General features: G+C 45.9%; 1 protein-coding gene across 4 annotated transcripts in view; it reads right to left on the bottom strand.

The window, feature by feature from the left end:
• The window catches only part of FRAS1 (Fraser extracellular matrix complex subunit 1), a 299449-nt gene extending 295079 nt beyond the window's left edge, over positions 1-4370 (bottom strand). For all 4 annotated transcript variants that reach the window (XM_073340462.2, XM_073340465.2, XM_073340463.2 and 1 more), the window contains exon 1: positions 4195-4370. In XM_073340462.2, coding sequence (XP_073196563.2) covers positions 4195-4273 — 79 coding nt within the window. In that variant the 5' untranslated portion in view covers positions 4274-4370. The remainder of the gene's footprint in view (positions 1-4194) is intronic.
• Positions 4371-15216: the final 10846 nt, after the last annotated feature.

Here is a 15216-nt window from a genome sequence, read left to right as displayed (position 1 = left end):
TGGCTGAGAGTCACGTCTGATTGTGAAGTTGGGGTGCAGGACCCTCTGGCTTCCCCAGGAGCCCCGCCTGGGCGGACTCGCAGTGGGAAGCGCACGGAGGGGCAGAGAATGCTGAATGCTCTGAGGTCAGACCCAGGAAGGTGGAGGCTGTGTGAGCTGTTTGTCCTGAAGACAGTCTGCTCACAGAAAGGAGACTTCACCAGAGTCCTGCCTGGCTTTGTAGGGAGCAGTTCCAGAGCATCGCCAAGGGACTCCGTGACAGTCAGCCATTAAAAAGTTGGCACACTGTGGAGCCATGCGGGTACCCATAGCAGTGCCGCTGATTTCAAGGTATACATTGCCCCCAAATGTGAAATAGTTATGGGTGAGGACAAAGTCACAAATCAGATGTCAGGAATTATAACATTCAAAAACCAGTCAAAGAACACTTCAGTCTCTCTGGTCACTCAATTACAGACCTAAAAGTGGCAATTCTTCAACAAAAAAAACCTTCAAAAACAGACTCCAACAAGAGACTGAATTGGCATTAATTTGCAAACTGGACACCATTACATTTGGCTTGAATAAAGACTGGGAGTGGATGTGTCATTACACAAAGTAAAACTATTTCCCCATGTTTATTTTCCCCTCCTACTGTTCCTCACATGTTCTTCTTAACTGCTGGAAATAGCCCACCTTGATTATCACCACAAAAGTTGCCCCCCCCCCCTCCTGCTGGTAATAGCTCATCTTACCTGGTCACTCTCATTACAGTGTGTGTGGTAACACCCATTGTTTCATGTTCTCTGTGTATATAAATCTCCCCACTGTATTTTTCACTGAATGCATCCGATGAAGTGAGCTGTAGCTCATGAAAGCTTATGCTCAAATAAATTTGTTAGTCTCTAAGGTGCCACAAGTCTTCCTTTTCTTTTTAAGTGACTTGGGAGATTTTACCTATTGACTGAGATAACTTATTGTTATTGACTAAGAACCTTGAGCATATTAAGTTCAATAAAACTTAAGTTAATGAATCACTATGGTTTAAATGTTAATGAAAGTCAAGAGTCGTGGCTCCTAAAGGAACTGCTAAATTTCACATGCGTAGGGTCATCTGTTTCTCCTCTGTTGCATGGCACAGAAGGATGCAAAATGACAGTAAAAAGAAAAGGAGTACTAGTGGCACCTTAGAGACTAGAATCATAGAATATCAGGGTTGGAAGGGACCTCAGGAGATCATCTAGTCCAACCCGCTGCTCAAAGCTAACCAATTTATTTGACAGGTTTCAGAGTAACAGCCGTGTTAGTCTGTATTCGCAAAAAGAAAAGGAGTACTTGTGGCACCTTAGAGACTAACCAATTTATTAGAGCATAAGCTTTCGTGAGCAATCAAGTTGCAGGAAATAGCCCAACTTGATTGTCATGCACATTGTGTAAAGAGTTGTCACTTTGGATGGGCTATCACCAGCAGGAGAGTGAATTTGTGTGGGGGGGTGGAGGGTGAGAAAACCTGGATTTGTGCTGGAAATGGCCCACCTGATGATCACTTTAGATAAGCTATTACCAGCAGGACAGTGGGGTGGGAGGAGGTATTGGTTCATATTCTCTGTGTATATATAAAGTCTGCTGCAGTTTCCACGATATGCATCTGATGAAGTGAGCTGTAGCTCACGAAAGCTTATGCTCTAATAAATTGGTTAGTCTCTAAGGTGCCACAAGTACTCCTTTTCTTTTTGCAATTTATTTGAGCATAAGCTTTCATGAGCTACAGCTCACTTCATCGGATGCATTCAGTGGAAAATACAAGATCGTCCAGCAGCTGGTGAAGAAGTGGCTGTTCCTTCCCCAGAGAGCCAGCTGGTCTATAACGCCCACAGGCATGGCGGTGCCAATGTCCCCCGCATGGGTGACCTGTGTGACATCGCGGTGATCACCCATGCTTTCCGCCTGCTGACGTGTCCCGACGCCAGGGTAAGGAACATTGCAGCAAACGCCCTCCATGATGCAACAAAGCTGATCGGCAGAGCCCCCTCCAACCAAAACAGAATGACAGTAAAAAGTCTGTATTTTCCACCGAATGCATCCGATGAAGTGAGCTGTAGCCCACGAAAGCTTATGCTCAAATAAATTGGTTAGTCTCTAAGGTGCCACTAGTACTCCTTTTCTTTTTGCGAATACAGACTAACACGGCTGCTACTCTGAAAAATGACAGTAATGCTATGCAAAGTGGCATGTAGCATGGAAAAAAGCAGCTATGGAGTATGATCGCACTACCAGATATTGGCTGCTGGCAACCCCTCCATTCCACTTCCACATTGATGAAGGCAGAGTGAGGAGGAGGGGAAGAATCATAACCAGCAGACGGGGCAGACAGCAGGGAACATACTCTTCTACACAGCACGTGCCCTTTAGAAACCAGCGTAAAATCCACCAGCAAAACATCATGTAAGTCCCGGCTGCCTTGAGCAGTAACAACACACACTGCACATTGCATGAAACCCACCTGCACCTGACATTTCCCCCCACCCATTCTTCAGTAACTGAGAAATAGCTAGTGGATTTTCTTCAACTTGTTATTAACTATTATGATTTATTCCTGGGCCAAGAGCAAGGATAAGACATTGCAGCTCAGAGGGTAAATTTGAGCGTCCTGGTTTTGAAGTGGCTGAAGAGTGGGGTTGAGAACAAAAGTGCCAGCTCAGTCACAGAGATGGAAAGGCCCTGTTTGGTCAGGGAGGACTGGACGCAGCAACGTAGGCACCCCTCTCAGGGGAGATGCACTCCCCAGCCCTTGAGGTGCTTTGTAAAAAATCCCACCCTGCTGCACCAGTCCTGCCTGCCAGTGCAAGACTGCCCCCTATTGTGCGAGAGACACAGGGCGGGGGCGGTAATGCAGTGGTTCTCAACTTTTCCAGACTACTGCACCCCTTTTCAGGAGTCTGATTTGTACCCCCAAGTTTTACCTCACTTTAAAACTACTTGCCGACAAAAGCAGACAGGAAACGGCAGAAGCCTCACGGCACCCTGTCACTGAAAATTCACCTATTGTCTCATCTTTACCATGTAATTATCAAATAAACCCACTGGAATATGTCTTGTACTCACCTTTCAGTGTAGGGCACACAGAGCAGTATAAACAAGTCCCTGTCCCTGTGAAATTGTAGTTTGTCCCGACTCCGCTAGTGCCTGTTGCAAAACTTGGCAAGTATCTAGATGAGCTGGGGTCCCCCTCAGAAGACCTCTGCGTGCCCCCAGGGGTACACGTACCCCCCTGGCTGAGAACCACTGAGGCGATGTCTTTGATTGGCCTGTCTGCTGTTGGAGGGAGAGCGAGACAGGGCACATGCGTGTGTCGGGGGGGCATCACACCCTGCAGTGTGTGTGTGTGTCAGACCGGCAGAGGCCTGGCAGGGGGTGCCACAGGCCAGAAAACAGCAGCAAGCCCCCCCCAGTGGGAAAGAGGCGCGAGGCGGAGAAGTTTCCCCAGCTGCTTCGGACCCCACGCCTTGTCCCGCCTCGGGCACCGCCTGCAACCGGGACGGCTGCAGGGCCCGCAAAGAGCCCGGGGGCACAGGAGAAGGAAGGCGGGCCCCGGGCTCTGGTTCTCCCCGCTTGCAGCCAGGAGGGCGCTCCCCTCCCGCAGCCGGCCGAATAAGGAGCGAACCCCAGGGCTGGGAGCGGAGCTCAAAGCCACCCCCGCCGCGCACACACAACCCCGCCCCCCCCTAAGCCGCCCCGGCCCCCCAAGGCGGCCCGCAGGAAACACCGGGCGGGGAGCAAGGGGCCGCCGGCACGCTCGCACCCCGGGGTCCCGCCCGCTGTGCGCTCCCGAGACCCTCCTGCCGCCTTTCAGCTCCCCTGATCTCCGAGGTCAGCTCGGAGTCCCGCCCCAGCGCGGTGGGTTTGCTTGCAGAGGGGGCGGTTTGCTGCAACCCCTCCTGCCTTTGTGGATTTCACCACCCTGCGCCCCTTCCAGCAAACCTCTCCGGTGCGTCCTTCCCTCTGAGCGCCGGCTGAATTATGCAGCGGGGGATTCTGCAGGCGACTCCATTTAATGACACTGGGCCAACGGAGGGGACAGGCATACCGGGGGGAGGGGGGGGGATTAACCCGGATCAGAGCCATCTTCAGCGGGGAGAATTCCCAACGCGTGCAACCCGCCTTGTAACTACACGAAGTCAATACCCGTCCAACCGGGGTGCGCTTTGTACTCACCTTCCGCCTGCTGCTGGGGCAATACGGCAAATCCCGCACAGAGGAGCGCGACCCGGAGCCACACTTCCAGGTAATCCATTGCCAGAGGCGAAGCCGAGTCTGGAGCCGGGCACCCCCGCAGCCCCCTGCAAAACCTCCTCCTTCCGCCCCTTTTTTGGGGGGGTGCTGATGGGGTGGGGGGCAGACTCCACAACTCAGCCCCGTGTCAAACGTTCCCGGTGCTCCTGGCTGCTTCGGTTGAATTAGATTAAAAGGCTCGAAGCGGTTTGAGGGGCCAGCAGCACAAACATGCCCAGCGCGTGGAAAGGGAGTGACTGTGTCCTTAGCTCAGCAGCTGCTCACACGAGCCCAGTCAGCAGCATGGTCCCAAAGTTGAATCCGGATTCATCCCTCTGCAAAAACTTCCCCGTGGCCGAAACCCCCCCACCTTCCATCTCCGAGCGCCGCAGAAGAAACCCACCGCGGCAGGTTTGCCTGCAAATCAGCTTTTCAAGTTCACTTGACACCAGCCCGACGCCCAGCTCTGCGCAGAGGGGCAGGAATCAAAGCGGGCGGGGGCGGGGACCTCTGCGGCGCAGCCCCCTTCCTCACCAGCAGCCCGGCGGGCAAATAAGATCCCCTCGGCGAGGCTCCCTCCCAGGAAACTTTCTCCGGCGCTGCAGTTCTGTGCCCAGCCCCGGTCTCCTGCAAAGACACAAAACGTGAGCCTCGCTCGCTCTTGGGGCTGATCTCAGTGCAGGCGAGGGCTACACAGAAGCAGAAGAATTAAACAGCGCGGTTGGTGGTGGGGGTGGCACTGTGGCCCCCCCTTCCCCACATTTGCCTGAGCGTGTATTATTCCCCCCCCCCCCCAGCTCAGCAGATCCGTGCAAAGCTCCTTCTGCAATGGGGTCTTGGAGCAGCGGGAAGGAAAGGCGGGGTGGGAATCAGAAAGGGGCCGTTGCAAAGGGGAAAAGAACCTGCAAGGAGGAAATCGAGTGAGCTCCAGGGAGCCCAAAGCAACGTGCCTGCAGAAAATGACCAAATAAACCTGGAGCTAGGAGCCCGAGACGCTCCGCCCCTCTCAGTGTGAAAATGGACCCCGGGACCCAAGGAACGGGCAGAGAGTCACGTGAGAGAGCGAGCAACCTGATCCCCTTATTCATTCCGCAGGAGTTTGCAAGCTTGCCTTTTGTCTGAGCCTGGGTCCAAACTAGTGCCACACAGCCAGGAAGGGAGAAGGTAGCAAGCTCCCTCCTGCGATCCGGCAGCTCCCACTGAGAAAGTTAATACTTAGTACCAGTAACACGGGCTATGGGCTGGATCCTGGTCCCACTGAAGTCAAAGAGAGTTTTGCCACTGCCTGCCGAGAAAACAGGATCTGGCCCTAAAAGCAAGCTGCCGCCCAGTGCTTTGTGACATACTGCAGCATACGCTAGCATTAAAAAAAAATCTGAGCTCTTATGGTGGGGCAGCATAGTCCAGTAGCTAAGGCACTGGACGAGGGGACAAGAGACTGACCAGCTGTGTGACCCTGAACAATCTCTTTACCTCACTCTGCCCTCCTCTCCTTTGTCTATTTCAATTGTTGGGACAAACACTGTCTCTTAGGATATGTTTGTACAGTGCTTGACACAATGAGACCCCAGCCTTGCCTGGAGCCCCTAGGTGCTGCTGTAATACAAATACTTAATATTTATATTAATATATTCATATACTTTTAATGGTAGTATTAATTACCCACTACCCCTTGTTTTAACATTCAGGACATGGATTCAGAAGGGCTTCATACACACACACAAAGGTCTGCCCCTATGGATCTGATTGCAAGATGGGAGTTTTCACTTACTCCCGGGGACAGGGTCTGTGTCTCCTTATATCAGTTTGTACAACACCAAGGTCATTCTCCAGTGCTCAATAAATAGTAAAACCGTAATACATTTTCACTGGCGCAATAGGGCCTAAATCTAAAGCAGCTTTTCCCTCAACTGAGGTTTCGCTTCTGATATGAAGAGAATAATCGTTAGCTTTGCACCCTCTCCTGAGAAATCCACAGCACCTTCATCTTTAAATATATTTAAGGGATAATGTCAATGGAACAGCATGTTGTCACAGAATAATGGTCTCCTGCTGGTACTTACAGAAAATAAATGTCAGGGCAAATTCTAGATATTTATCATCAAAGCAGGAGGTGTTGATCCTATGCCAGTGTTGAATTCCAATGACTTTATTTCAATTATCCCAAATAAATGACTGATGTAAATTTAATCATTTGGGGCTAGAGTCTGATCCCCTTACTCAGGTTGAGTAGCACTGTGCTCCACAACTGGTCCCACTGAAATGAGGAGTGTTCTGATTCCCCCACCCCCTTATTCCCTTTCATGGGCAAAGCTAGCCCAAAAGGAAACAAAAACAAGTTTGCTTAAAACAAAACTACATTAATAACAAATGTATTCTTAATAAATATTGAACCTTACCTAAACACAGCCCTGAAAGCTGTCTGCTTTTCCCATTCATTTTTTGTGGAATGAATTTCTCCCGCTCCCTAGTTCCTTGGAAATAGCTTCTTAAAAGTGAATGAGATTTTGTGGATTTGGTTTAATTACAATGTATTTTTGCAGCCATGCTGTTGGTTTTGCTAGGAGACTATATATATATATATATATATGTATATATAGTCTATATATATATGAAAGGGAAAAAAGTTATTTTTAATGTACAAATTATGTCGATTCTGACCATTACATTGCAGCATATTACAATTTCTCAGAGTAAAAAATGCAGTGGGACTCAATCCCCTCCCCTTGAAGTCAACGTGAGGTTTGCCATACACAATATATAACCCCCACTGGCTTCTGACTGGTTAAAGTGTCAGCACATAATGGCCAGCAAACCAGCAATCTAGCTCGTTAATACAGATTCCATTTGGCATCATTTATTTTAAGAGGGTTACAGTAAACACATTTTTGTGTGGGAAAGTTTAGGAACTACCTTCATGAAGAGCATTTAGGCATTCACTTCCTGTGGTTTTATTCAAGTCAGACAGCCAAGCAAAGACTGATAGGCTGGAATTAATAAACCAATGTCAATGGTAAATATTTACCACTCTGAGGTAGACTCTATGTGTCTTCATAATTTTGGTTTGTTCTTGCTTTGCTTATTGTTTACAGTTTTTGTCTGTGAAGGGAGGCTCTGCTTAAGTTATTAGAGTACTGTAAGGAATATATTGTGCTGTTGGTATTTATATATATATATATATAACATCCAAAAGGTAACATTAAAGGAATGTTAAGGTTGCAAAGCCAAGCACTGAAAAGTTAGGAAATGCCAGAATTAAGGTTGCTGATACAACCTTAATTCAGCCCCTTTGTGTGTGTGCGCACAATGCTACCGTCTTTAATTATACAATCATACATCCTGTTTTTTCCAGAGGATCCCTGCCTCTTCCCTCCCCCTCCCCCCAAGAGGTACTAGTCATTTTGGGTGCCTTGAACACACAATTTGAGACAACCTACAGGAGACAAATTTTTTTCGGAGGATGGGCGCTCAGCACTTTCTGCAAATCAGGCCCCTTTACGGAGTTTCAAGTTGAGCACACAAAATCAGTCAGTTTGGGTCATATACACGTATATTATGTGTAACAATATATTATAAATAGAGTGAGAATCCGATCTTAAATACACTGGTGTGAATGTGAAGTAATTCTATTGCATTCAGTTCAATCGAATGACTTGATATACACCCCAGTGTATCAGAATTGAGAATAGTGATTGGTTCAGTTGTACCTACCATGCTGCTGAAGTCTTTTTCTCCAACTCACTTTAAATAAAATCTTTGTACTAATAAGATGTGATCATGCCAACAACTCTGATCATCCATTGTCATAATCCAGTCTGGTCTAAAAAATTGATATTTACTAAGAGAAACCAACTCTGAGATGGAGAGCAAACCTCTTTTGATACTATATGAATTCCATAAGTCATCATACTACAATTCATAAAATTTCTGCAGAAACAAAAATGTAAGCATGGCATGGATCCAAACTGCAAATAGCAATTTGCATGATGAGTTTTGTGCTGCTTTATCAGGCTATTGCTCATTAGTTAATAGTGGGAGGTGTTAATTATAAAGATAAAAGCAGAGAGAGAAATAATGAATACCACCAGTACATACATTTAAACATCAATAAAACAAATGTTTTGCATTCATTTAAAATCTAGTTGAAATAATATATATATAAATATATATATGAGGGAAAGGGAAAGAACAGTTGGCCCCAAATCTCCCTGTCACTTACACAGGTGAAAATCAGGAACAATTGCATTGAACTCAGTGGTGAGTCACTGGTGTGAGTCAGAAGAGGATCGAACCCACTGTTCATCCCTTTAATAAACTCAGAACACCCAGACACACAACTTTCTGCTGCACGGTTTCATTTTTACACCTAGCACACATGCAAGGGGGCAATGACTATGTGAAAAATTTCAGGTTGCTTGTTGTCCTCATAGTCCGTTAGCCTTGGTTGGAACGAAGGCCATAAGCAAAGGTTTATCCTTTTAAAGGTTTAAAGGAGACCAAGGAGGAGCATTTTCTTGCCACATAACCATCCTGCTGAAATGGATGGATGGCTTCTTTTGAATTATTGCTGCAGAAAATTCTAGTTCTTCGTTTAGGCTCTTCAAAAGGTGGGAGGAGGGAAGGAACAGTACTCTTGAAACCTCTTTGATTCTCTTTCAGATAAGGAAGAAAAAGAAAAGCTTCAGGATTCAGCATGAGCTAGCAGACGGCACACTGGACTGGGAGCCAGGAAACCTGAATTCTATTCCTTGCTCTGCCATTGCCCTGCTGTATGACTTGGTCATGTTGCTTCAACTCTCTGTTTCCCATCCACCCCCCTAGCTGTCTAGATTGTAAACTTTTTGGGACAGGGACGGTCTCTCATGATGAGCGTGTACAGCCCTTTGCACAATGGGGCCCCAATCTTGGGGGAGGAGGGATAGCTAGGTCACTGTAATGCCAATAATAACAACAGAAATATTAAGTTGCCTCCTTCTGGGCCATTGGCCTCTTTTGCTTCTCCCTGGAAGGAGACAAATGCGGGATGAAACGTAATCACTCATGGAAGCTAGCTCAGTGCTTGCCACTTTGTGAGCATTAACTCTCCTGCACACATTCTACTCAGATTGTTACCTGCCACCTACATAAATGACACCCCCGCTCCCCCGTGATTTCAGCTGGATGCAGAATTCTTCGCTTCCTGCCCTAAACTGTTGCACAGTGTTGATCTGTGCTTCTGTTTGGTTGCAGTGTTCCACCAGGGAGGCAACTGCTGTTCAGTGGGGGAGAAAGTGATTAGTCTGTTGAAGAAGGGCACTGGACAGATGTAAGACATTGTTATTAGAAATCTCTGGTTTGCTGAACCAGAAGGAAATTACTCCAGTGATCCCAGCCCTTCCTGTGGCCATTTAACGCATCAGTCTAAGTTCACTGCAACTGGCACAGGTTAGTCCTCCCTGCACCAGCCTCACCTCTTGCATCCACCTTCCCTGAGTTTCCACTGCAATCCCCAGATCCGCTGTAGGACACCTGGTGGTGGAAGCTGCAAGAGGATGCAGTAACCACCCAGTGCTCCTCCCCTCCCCCTGACCACCCAGCACTGCTCACTTTTGAGACTCCACTCGGGGTGCTCCCAGACATTTTTCACATGGGCCACACAGTTGAGCTGCACTCAGCTTGCATCGGCAGCTCGGCTCCGGTTCTGTGGGTCGGGCCTGGATCTCTGGGCATTGCGACCTGGTGCGCAGGGTCACAGTGCCACTCAGATTTAGCCCAGTGGCTCCCCTCCATCATGACAGAGAGGCCAAATTTCAGGGAGAGGCTCTGCGACCCCGTGCGATAGGTCACTGCCTGCAATGCTTGGTTTGGGGACCCAAGGAAAACTGCCCCTTCTTCCCCCCACCCCCACTCTTGGCTGCACATGCCCCTTCTCCCAGTGGCATTCCATGGACTTCTGTTGACTTCAACACAAGCAGGATTAGGCCCTTAATTACTATATTACATGGGAATGAAAACAATGTCTGAAGACTATTAAAATAAAATACAGCAATAAGAGCAGTAGCATTCCAGGGCTTTGTCTTTGTGTTTTTACCTCTATTGTTTATTTCTAATATTTTTCTCATTTTCCTTCTGCTTTTTATTTTCCAGGGTTTTTTAATACGTGTATGTATTTTGTCTCTTTCATTTTGTTGCCTATCTTTTCTTATCGTTCTTTCCTATTTCTGTTGCTTTGTTTTCCTTGTTAGCTTCAGACTTCTTTCTTTTTCTCTTCTGTTCCTTCGCTTCCTCTCTCTCTTCCATCCCAGACTTTGTTTTCTCTCTGCTTTCCACCCCATTTCTCCTTTCCTCCCCTCCACTTCTGTCGTGTTCCCCTGTGTATCCATCCCTGCACCACTCTCTCTCATCGTCACATCTTTCTCCCAACAGGGACCACAACACATTTTACGCTCACTGACTCTTAAGCAGCTGTAAAGTGACAAGACTCTGAACTGTTGCCCACTTGGGAGAAGAGGGTAAAGTTGTTGCCGGATTCAAGCTCCTTTGGAAAGGGCATTGGCTTCTTTTTCAAGTTGTGATAACGAAATACAGCAGCCTGGGGGAAGGGTCAAATAATCCTGCATGTTTTGGTGCATCCAGCCCTTCCTTGTGCACTGTCTCTCATTTATCTAGGCTACCTATGGAAGTCCCACCTACCCATCCAACAAGGCCAAAACAACCTTTCTCCAATGAAAGGAATCCTCCAATGCCCCTCCCTAGATCATGCCCATCCCATGTAAACTTGTACACTCCTGGTATGAATCACATTTAACTATAAATGGGTTGCAGGGCCCAACTGTACATAGCCCTTGTGCCTTGACTAAATGTTGTGCACTGGGGCCTTGCACAATTGGGTCCTACAAATTACCTTTAAGGGGGGCTTGTGAGAAGGGATAAGAAGGGAGGATTATGGTGGAGAATAGAGAAGTCGTGGTTGGCCACGGAAACTCCTTAATGGGAATCTAAAGGTAAGCAGGCAGGAAAAGCTGTAGGTCCAGTTGGGTGATACAGAGGATCTGAGTCCTTGGACAGGGAACCTCCTTCACTGAGCTATTCCAGACCTTAATAAAAGGTTCAGACTCAATTCAGCAAGAGAGCATAGATTCAAGCTGATTATCTCACATACGCTCTCTCTCACACACCCCCCCCTTCTCAGTATCAAAACAATCCCAGTCCCATCAAAAGAACCATACACCAAATATGTCAACAGAAGGAGAGTTATTTTGCAGTGACAGTGTGAAGGCTGTCACAATTCTATAAAGTCTGAAGCTGCTGTTATAGTAACTAATTAAGTCTATTCAAAAGAACCTGCTAAGTCAGTAATAGAAAAGCTCAAATTCCATAATTTAAAAGCTTTTAGAAATGTATCAGCTCAGGGGTTGAAATGAAGAATATTTTCCCTTTGGAAAAAAAATGTGGATTTAAAAATAAATCTGAAATCTTTGGCCAGGGCCTCTGTACGGTTTCAGAATTTTTCATAGACTTTATAAAGCTCACATATCTATGCATTTTTCCATCCCTAATGATGATATGAATTGGAAGGTGAGGAATTTAATATTGTTTCATTTTTATTTTGAATAAATGTTCAAAGGGAAACATCTCTCTCAATCACAGAATCATAAAATATCAGGGTTGGAAAGGACCTCAGGAGATCATCTAGACCACCCCCCTGCTCAAAGCAGGACCAAGCCCCAATTTTTGCCCCAGATCCCTAAATGGCCCCCTAAAGGATTGAACTCACAACCCTTGGTTTAGCAGGCCAATGCTCAAACCACTGAGCTATCCTTCCCCCAAAAAGGAGCATGTGCCCAACGTGGGGCTCAAACACAATCGCAAAGTAAATCTCAGAGTACCAAGGTTAAAATGAGCTTTGAGATTGCATTATTACAGTGGGCTTGTGAGGGACCAAAGTAACGAAAGTAATATCTCCTATACAGTTATTATTAATTATTTCTATTTGGGTAGTACCCAAAGACCCCAAGTAAAGGTCAGGGCCCCATTATACAAAGAACAGAGAGGCCCTGCCCCAGAAAGTTCACAGTCTCCAATGCTGCGCATCTTCAAAACACTGACAAACTTTGACGAATTCTGCACCTGGAAACCACTTAATCTCCTAAAGGTTAAATCCCTCACATCCACATGTTTCAGAGGTCTAAGTACTCCTGACCAACAGAGTCATCCCAAATTTGTAGGAACAAAAGCTTTGTCGCACCCCACTATAAAATCTTATGCATGTGAAGCTATGGTTTTGACATGTATACATACTTAGAGGCCCCATCTTCAAATCTATGTGCCCAAATTAGGGCACCCAATTTTGCAATTAGGCACTCAAAACAAGCATTTTAGGCAGCTAAATATTGATTTGAGTGGCCAGATGAGAAATTTGGTGGCCTAATTTAGATGTCCACATTTGAAAATTGGGGTCAAGATTACATACACACGCACACACAGTAGAAGGGGCCTGATCCTGAGAAGTGTTGAGTACCTTCATACCCCATGGAGTTTACAGTGTCTTTCAAGATCAAGCTCTTAGCTGTCTTGGTTTGCATTTAGAACAAATAGTGCAGGCCTGGTTCAAAAATACTCCAATATTGACACAGGAATTGCCAAACTGAATCAGACTTAAAATCCATCAATTCTAGCATCCTGACTCAGCTAGGGGCCAGCACCAGCTGCTTCAGAGGAAGCTACAAGAAACCCTGCAGTAGGCAATTATAGGATAACCAGTCCCCAAGGAATATTTTCTCCTAACCCCCGGTAGTTAGAGGTTGGCTCATGCCTAGGAGAATAAGGATCTGCCAAACTCTAGGCCTTTTATGCTTACTATTATAACTCTAGATATTCTTGTTATCCACAGAACTGTCCAATCCTTTTCTGAATCCAGCTTACACTCTTGGCCTCAACAATACCATATTTTGTTATTACAAACATAACAAATCCCTTGTTCCACAGGCTAATTGTGTGTTTCGTTTGATCACTTCTGAATTTGCCATTTTCCAATTTCATCCCAATGTCTCCTTGTGTTTGATTTATGAGAAAGCGTGGCTAGAAACACCCCCATCTACCCGTCTCTGTACTGTTCATTATTAATAACCTGTTTCTGAACTCACCTCTATTTCTGCTAGACTCTGTTGGGGATAAGCTAATTTGATGGACTAGTGCAGAGCCTGGAGACTGGTATAAAAATATGTCTGAAACAGAGTTGAAAAGAAGACCACAAACCTTTGGTGAGTGACAGATGATCAGATCTGTGATGACAGGGATCAGTTCTGTACATCTTCTGAACTTACCAGTTGGTCTTCCCCAAAAGAAAAAAAAATATGTAAAATAACCAAGAATCAAAAGTCCTGTTTCTAACAATGGAGGAAGCATAGTGTAATATGTTTGGGGAGGGGAGTTTCTTCTTACCCATCCCCCACCCCAAAACATGTCACTTAAGACTTCCTAACAAACATTCAATAGCAAAGGCATTCAGCTTTAATAACAATGTTTTATTGAACTGGAAAACAAACAGCAGTTCCTTCTGAAATGAAGTGAAAACCCCTTTTCTTGGGGTGTTTTCCTTGGCATGGGCCAGTAATTAAAGATGAGCTGCTATTCTCTGCAGCTATACCTCAACAAATTCACAGTTCGCATAAGAAAAGTAAATACAACAATGGTATCAAAGGGCATGTTCTTTCTGGAGGATGGATTAAACTTCATCCTCAAGACAATGGCATTTAATTAATAATGATTGGTTTAACATTAGTGCATTCATACTTAAATTTACAGCTAGTATTGTTTTACCTGGAAGGATGAGGGATTTGTTATGTCTGTAATTACAAAAAGAAAGGAACCTTTTGGATTAAGAGCACACATTAAGGCAGGGGTTCTCAAACTGGGGGTCGGGACCCCTCAAGGGGTCACAAGGCTTTTACATGGGGGATTGCAAGCTATCAGCCTCCACCCCAAACCCCACTTTGCCTCCAACATGTATAATGGTGTTAAATATATAAAAACGTGCTTTTAATTTATAAGGGGGGGAGGTGTCGCACTCAGAGGCTTGCTGTGTGAAAGGAATCACCAGTAAAAGAGTCTGAGAACCACTGCATTAAGGCATTTCATGGATTTTTATTTTCCCAGAGAACATACAACTTCCTCCCATCTATTCTGATTTGCGATAAAGCTATGGAATGAAATTCATCCCTACAGCACAAAGCCTATTACATCATTTAAATCTCTTATTGTATTTCATTTAGTCTTATTTGAAAAGCTGTTTTTTTCCATGTACCTTTACGTATTTCCTTACAACTACTTGATTATTTAAAAACACATGCCAGTAGCTTAGAAAACATAGCCTGCCCTGGCTTTGTGTCCTATTTCTGCCACTACATCGGCTGTGCTGCCTTGGGGAAGACATACAGGCTGAGGTTTTTAAAAGAGGCCAGTGATTTTGGGTGTCCAAACTGAGACTCCTCAAGGGGTCTGATTTCCAGGGGGTGAGTGCTCAGCACTTTCTGAATATGGGGCCCCTTTCAGGTGTCTCAAGCAAACATCCCGGATCGTAAGTCACTTTGCAATAAAAGAATCTCGCTTTCTTTCAGTTTTTCTGTACATAGACCGGAATACCCATATGAACCATTGGCAGCTCACAAAGGTAGCAAGAGGCTTAATAAATAGCTGTCAAATACTTTCAGCTCACCCCATGGAAAAGGTGGTAAGTAACAGATTTCTCTCTCAAGTGGTTGTTAGGCAGAAGCTGAATTTAAAATTGGCTTGACAAACAATGAAGAACACTTCAAGGCATTGGAACTGTGCAGCTCCCTGAGACCAGCCCTTCTCTCCCCAGCCCCAATACATAAACCCCCTATAGAAAAACTTTTTTGGGGGAGGGAAGGGGGGGAGAAGAGGGCCATTTCTCTAACTCCCCTATATTCACTAGTCCAGCACTCTCACAGAGGTTCACCTTTA

The sequence above is a fragment of the Lepidochelys kempii genome, chromosome 4, assembly GCF_965140285.1.
Source record: "Lepidochelys kempii isolate rLepKem1 chromosome 4, rLepKem1.hap1, whole genome shotgun sequence".
Lineage (NCBI taxonomy): Eukaryota > Metazoa > Chordata > Testudines > Cheloniidae > Lepidochelys > Lepidochelys kempii.
The sequence above is the reverse complement of the archived record's forward strand: the minus strand, read 5'-3'. Positions and strand labels throughout refer to the sequence as shown.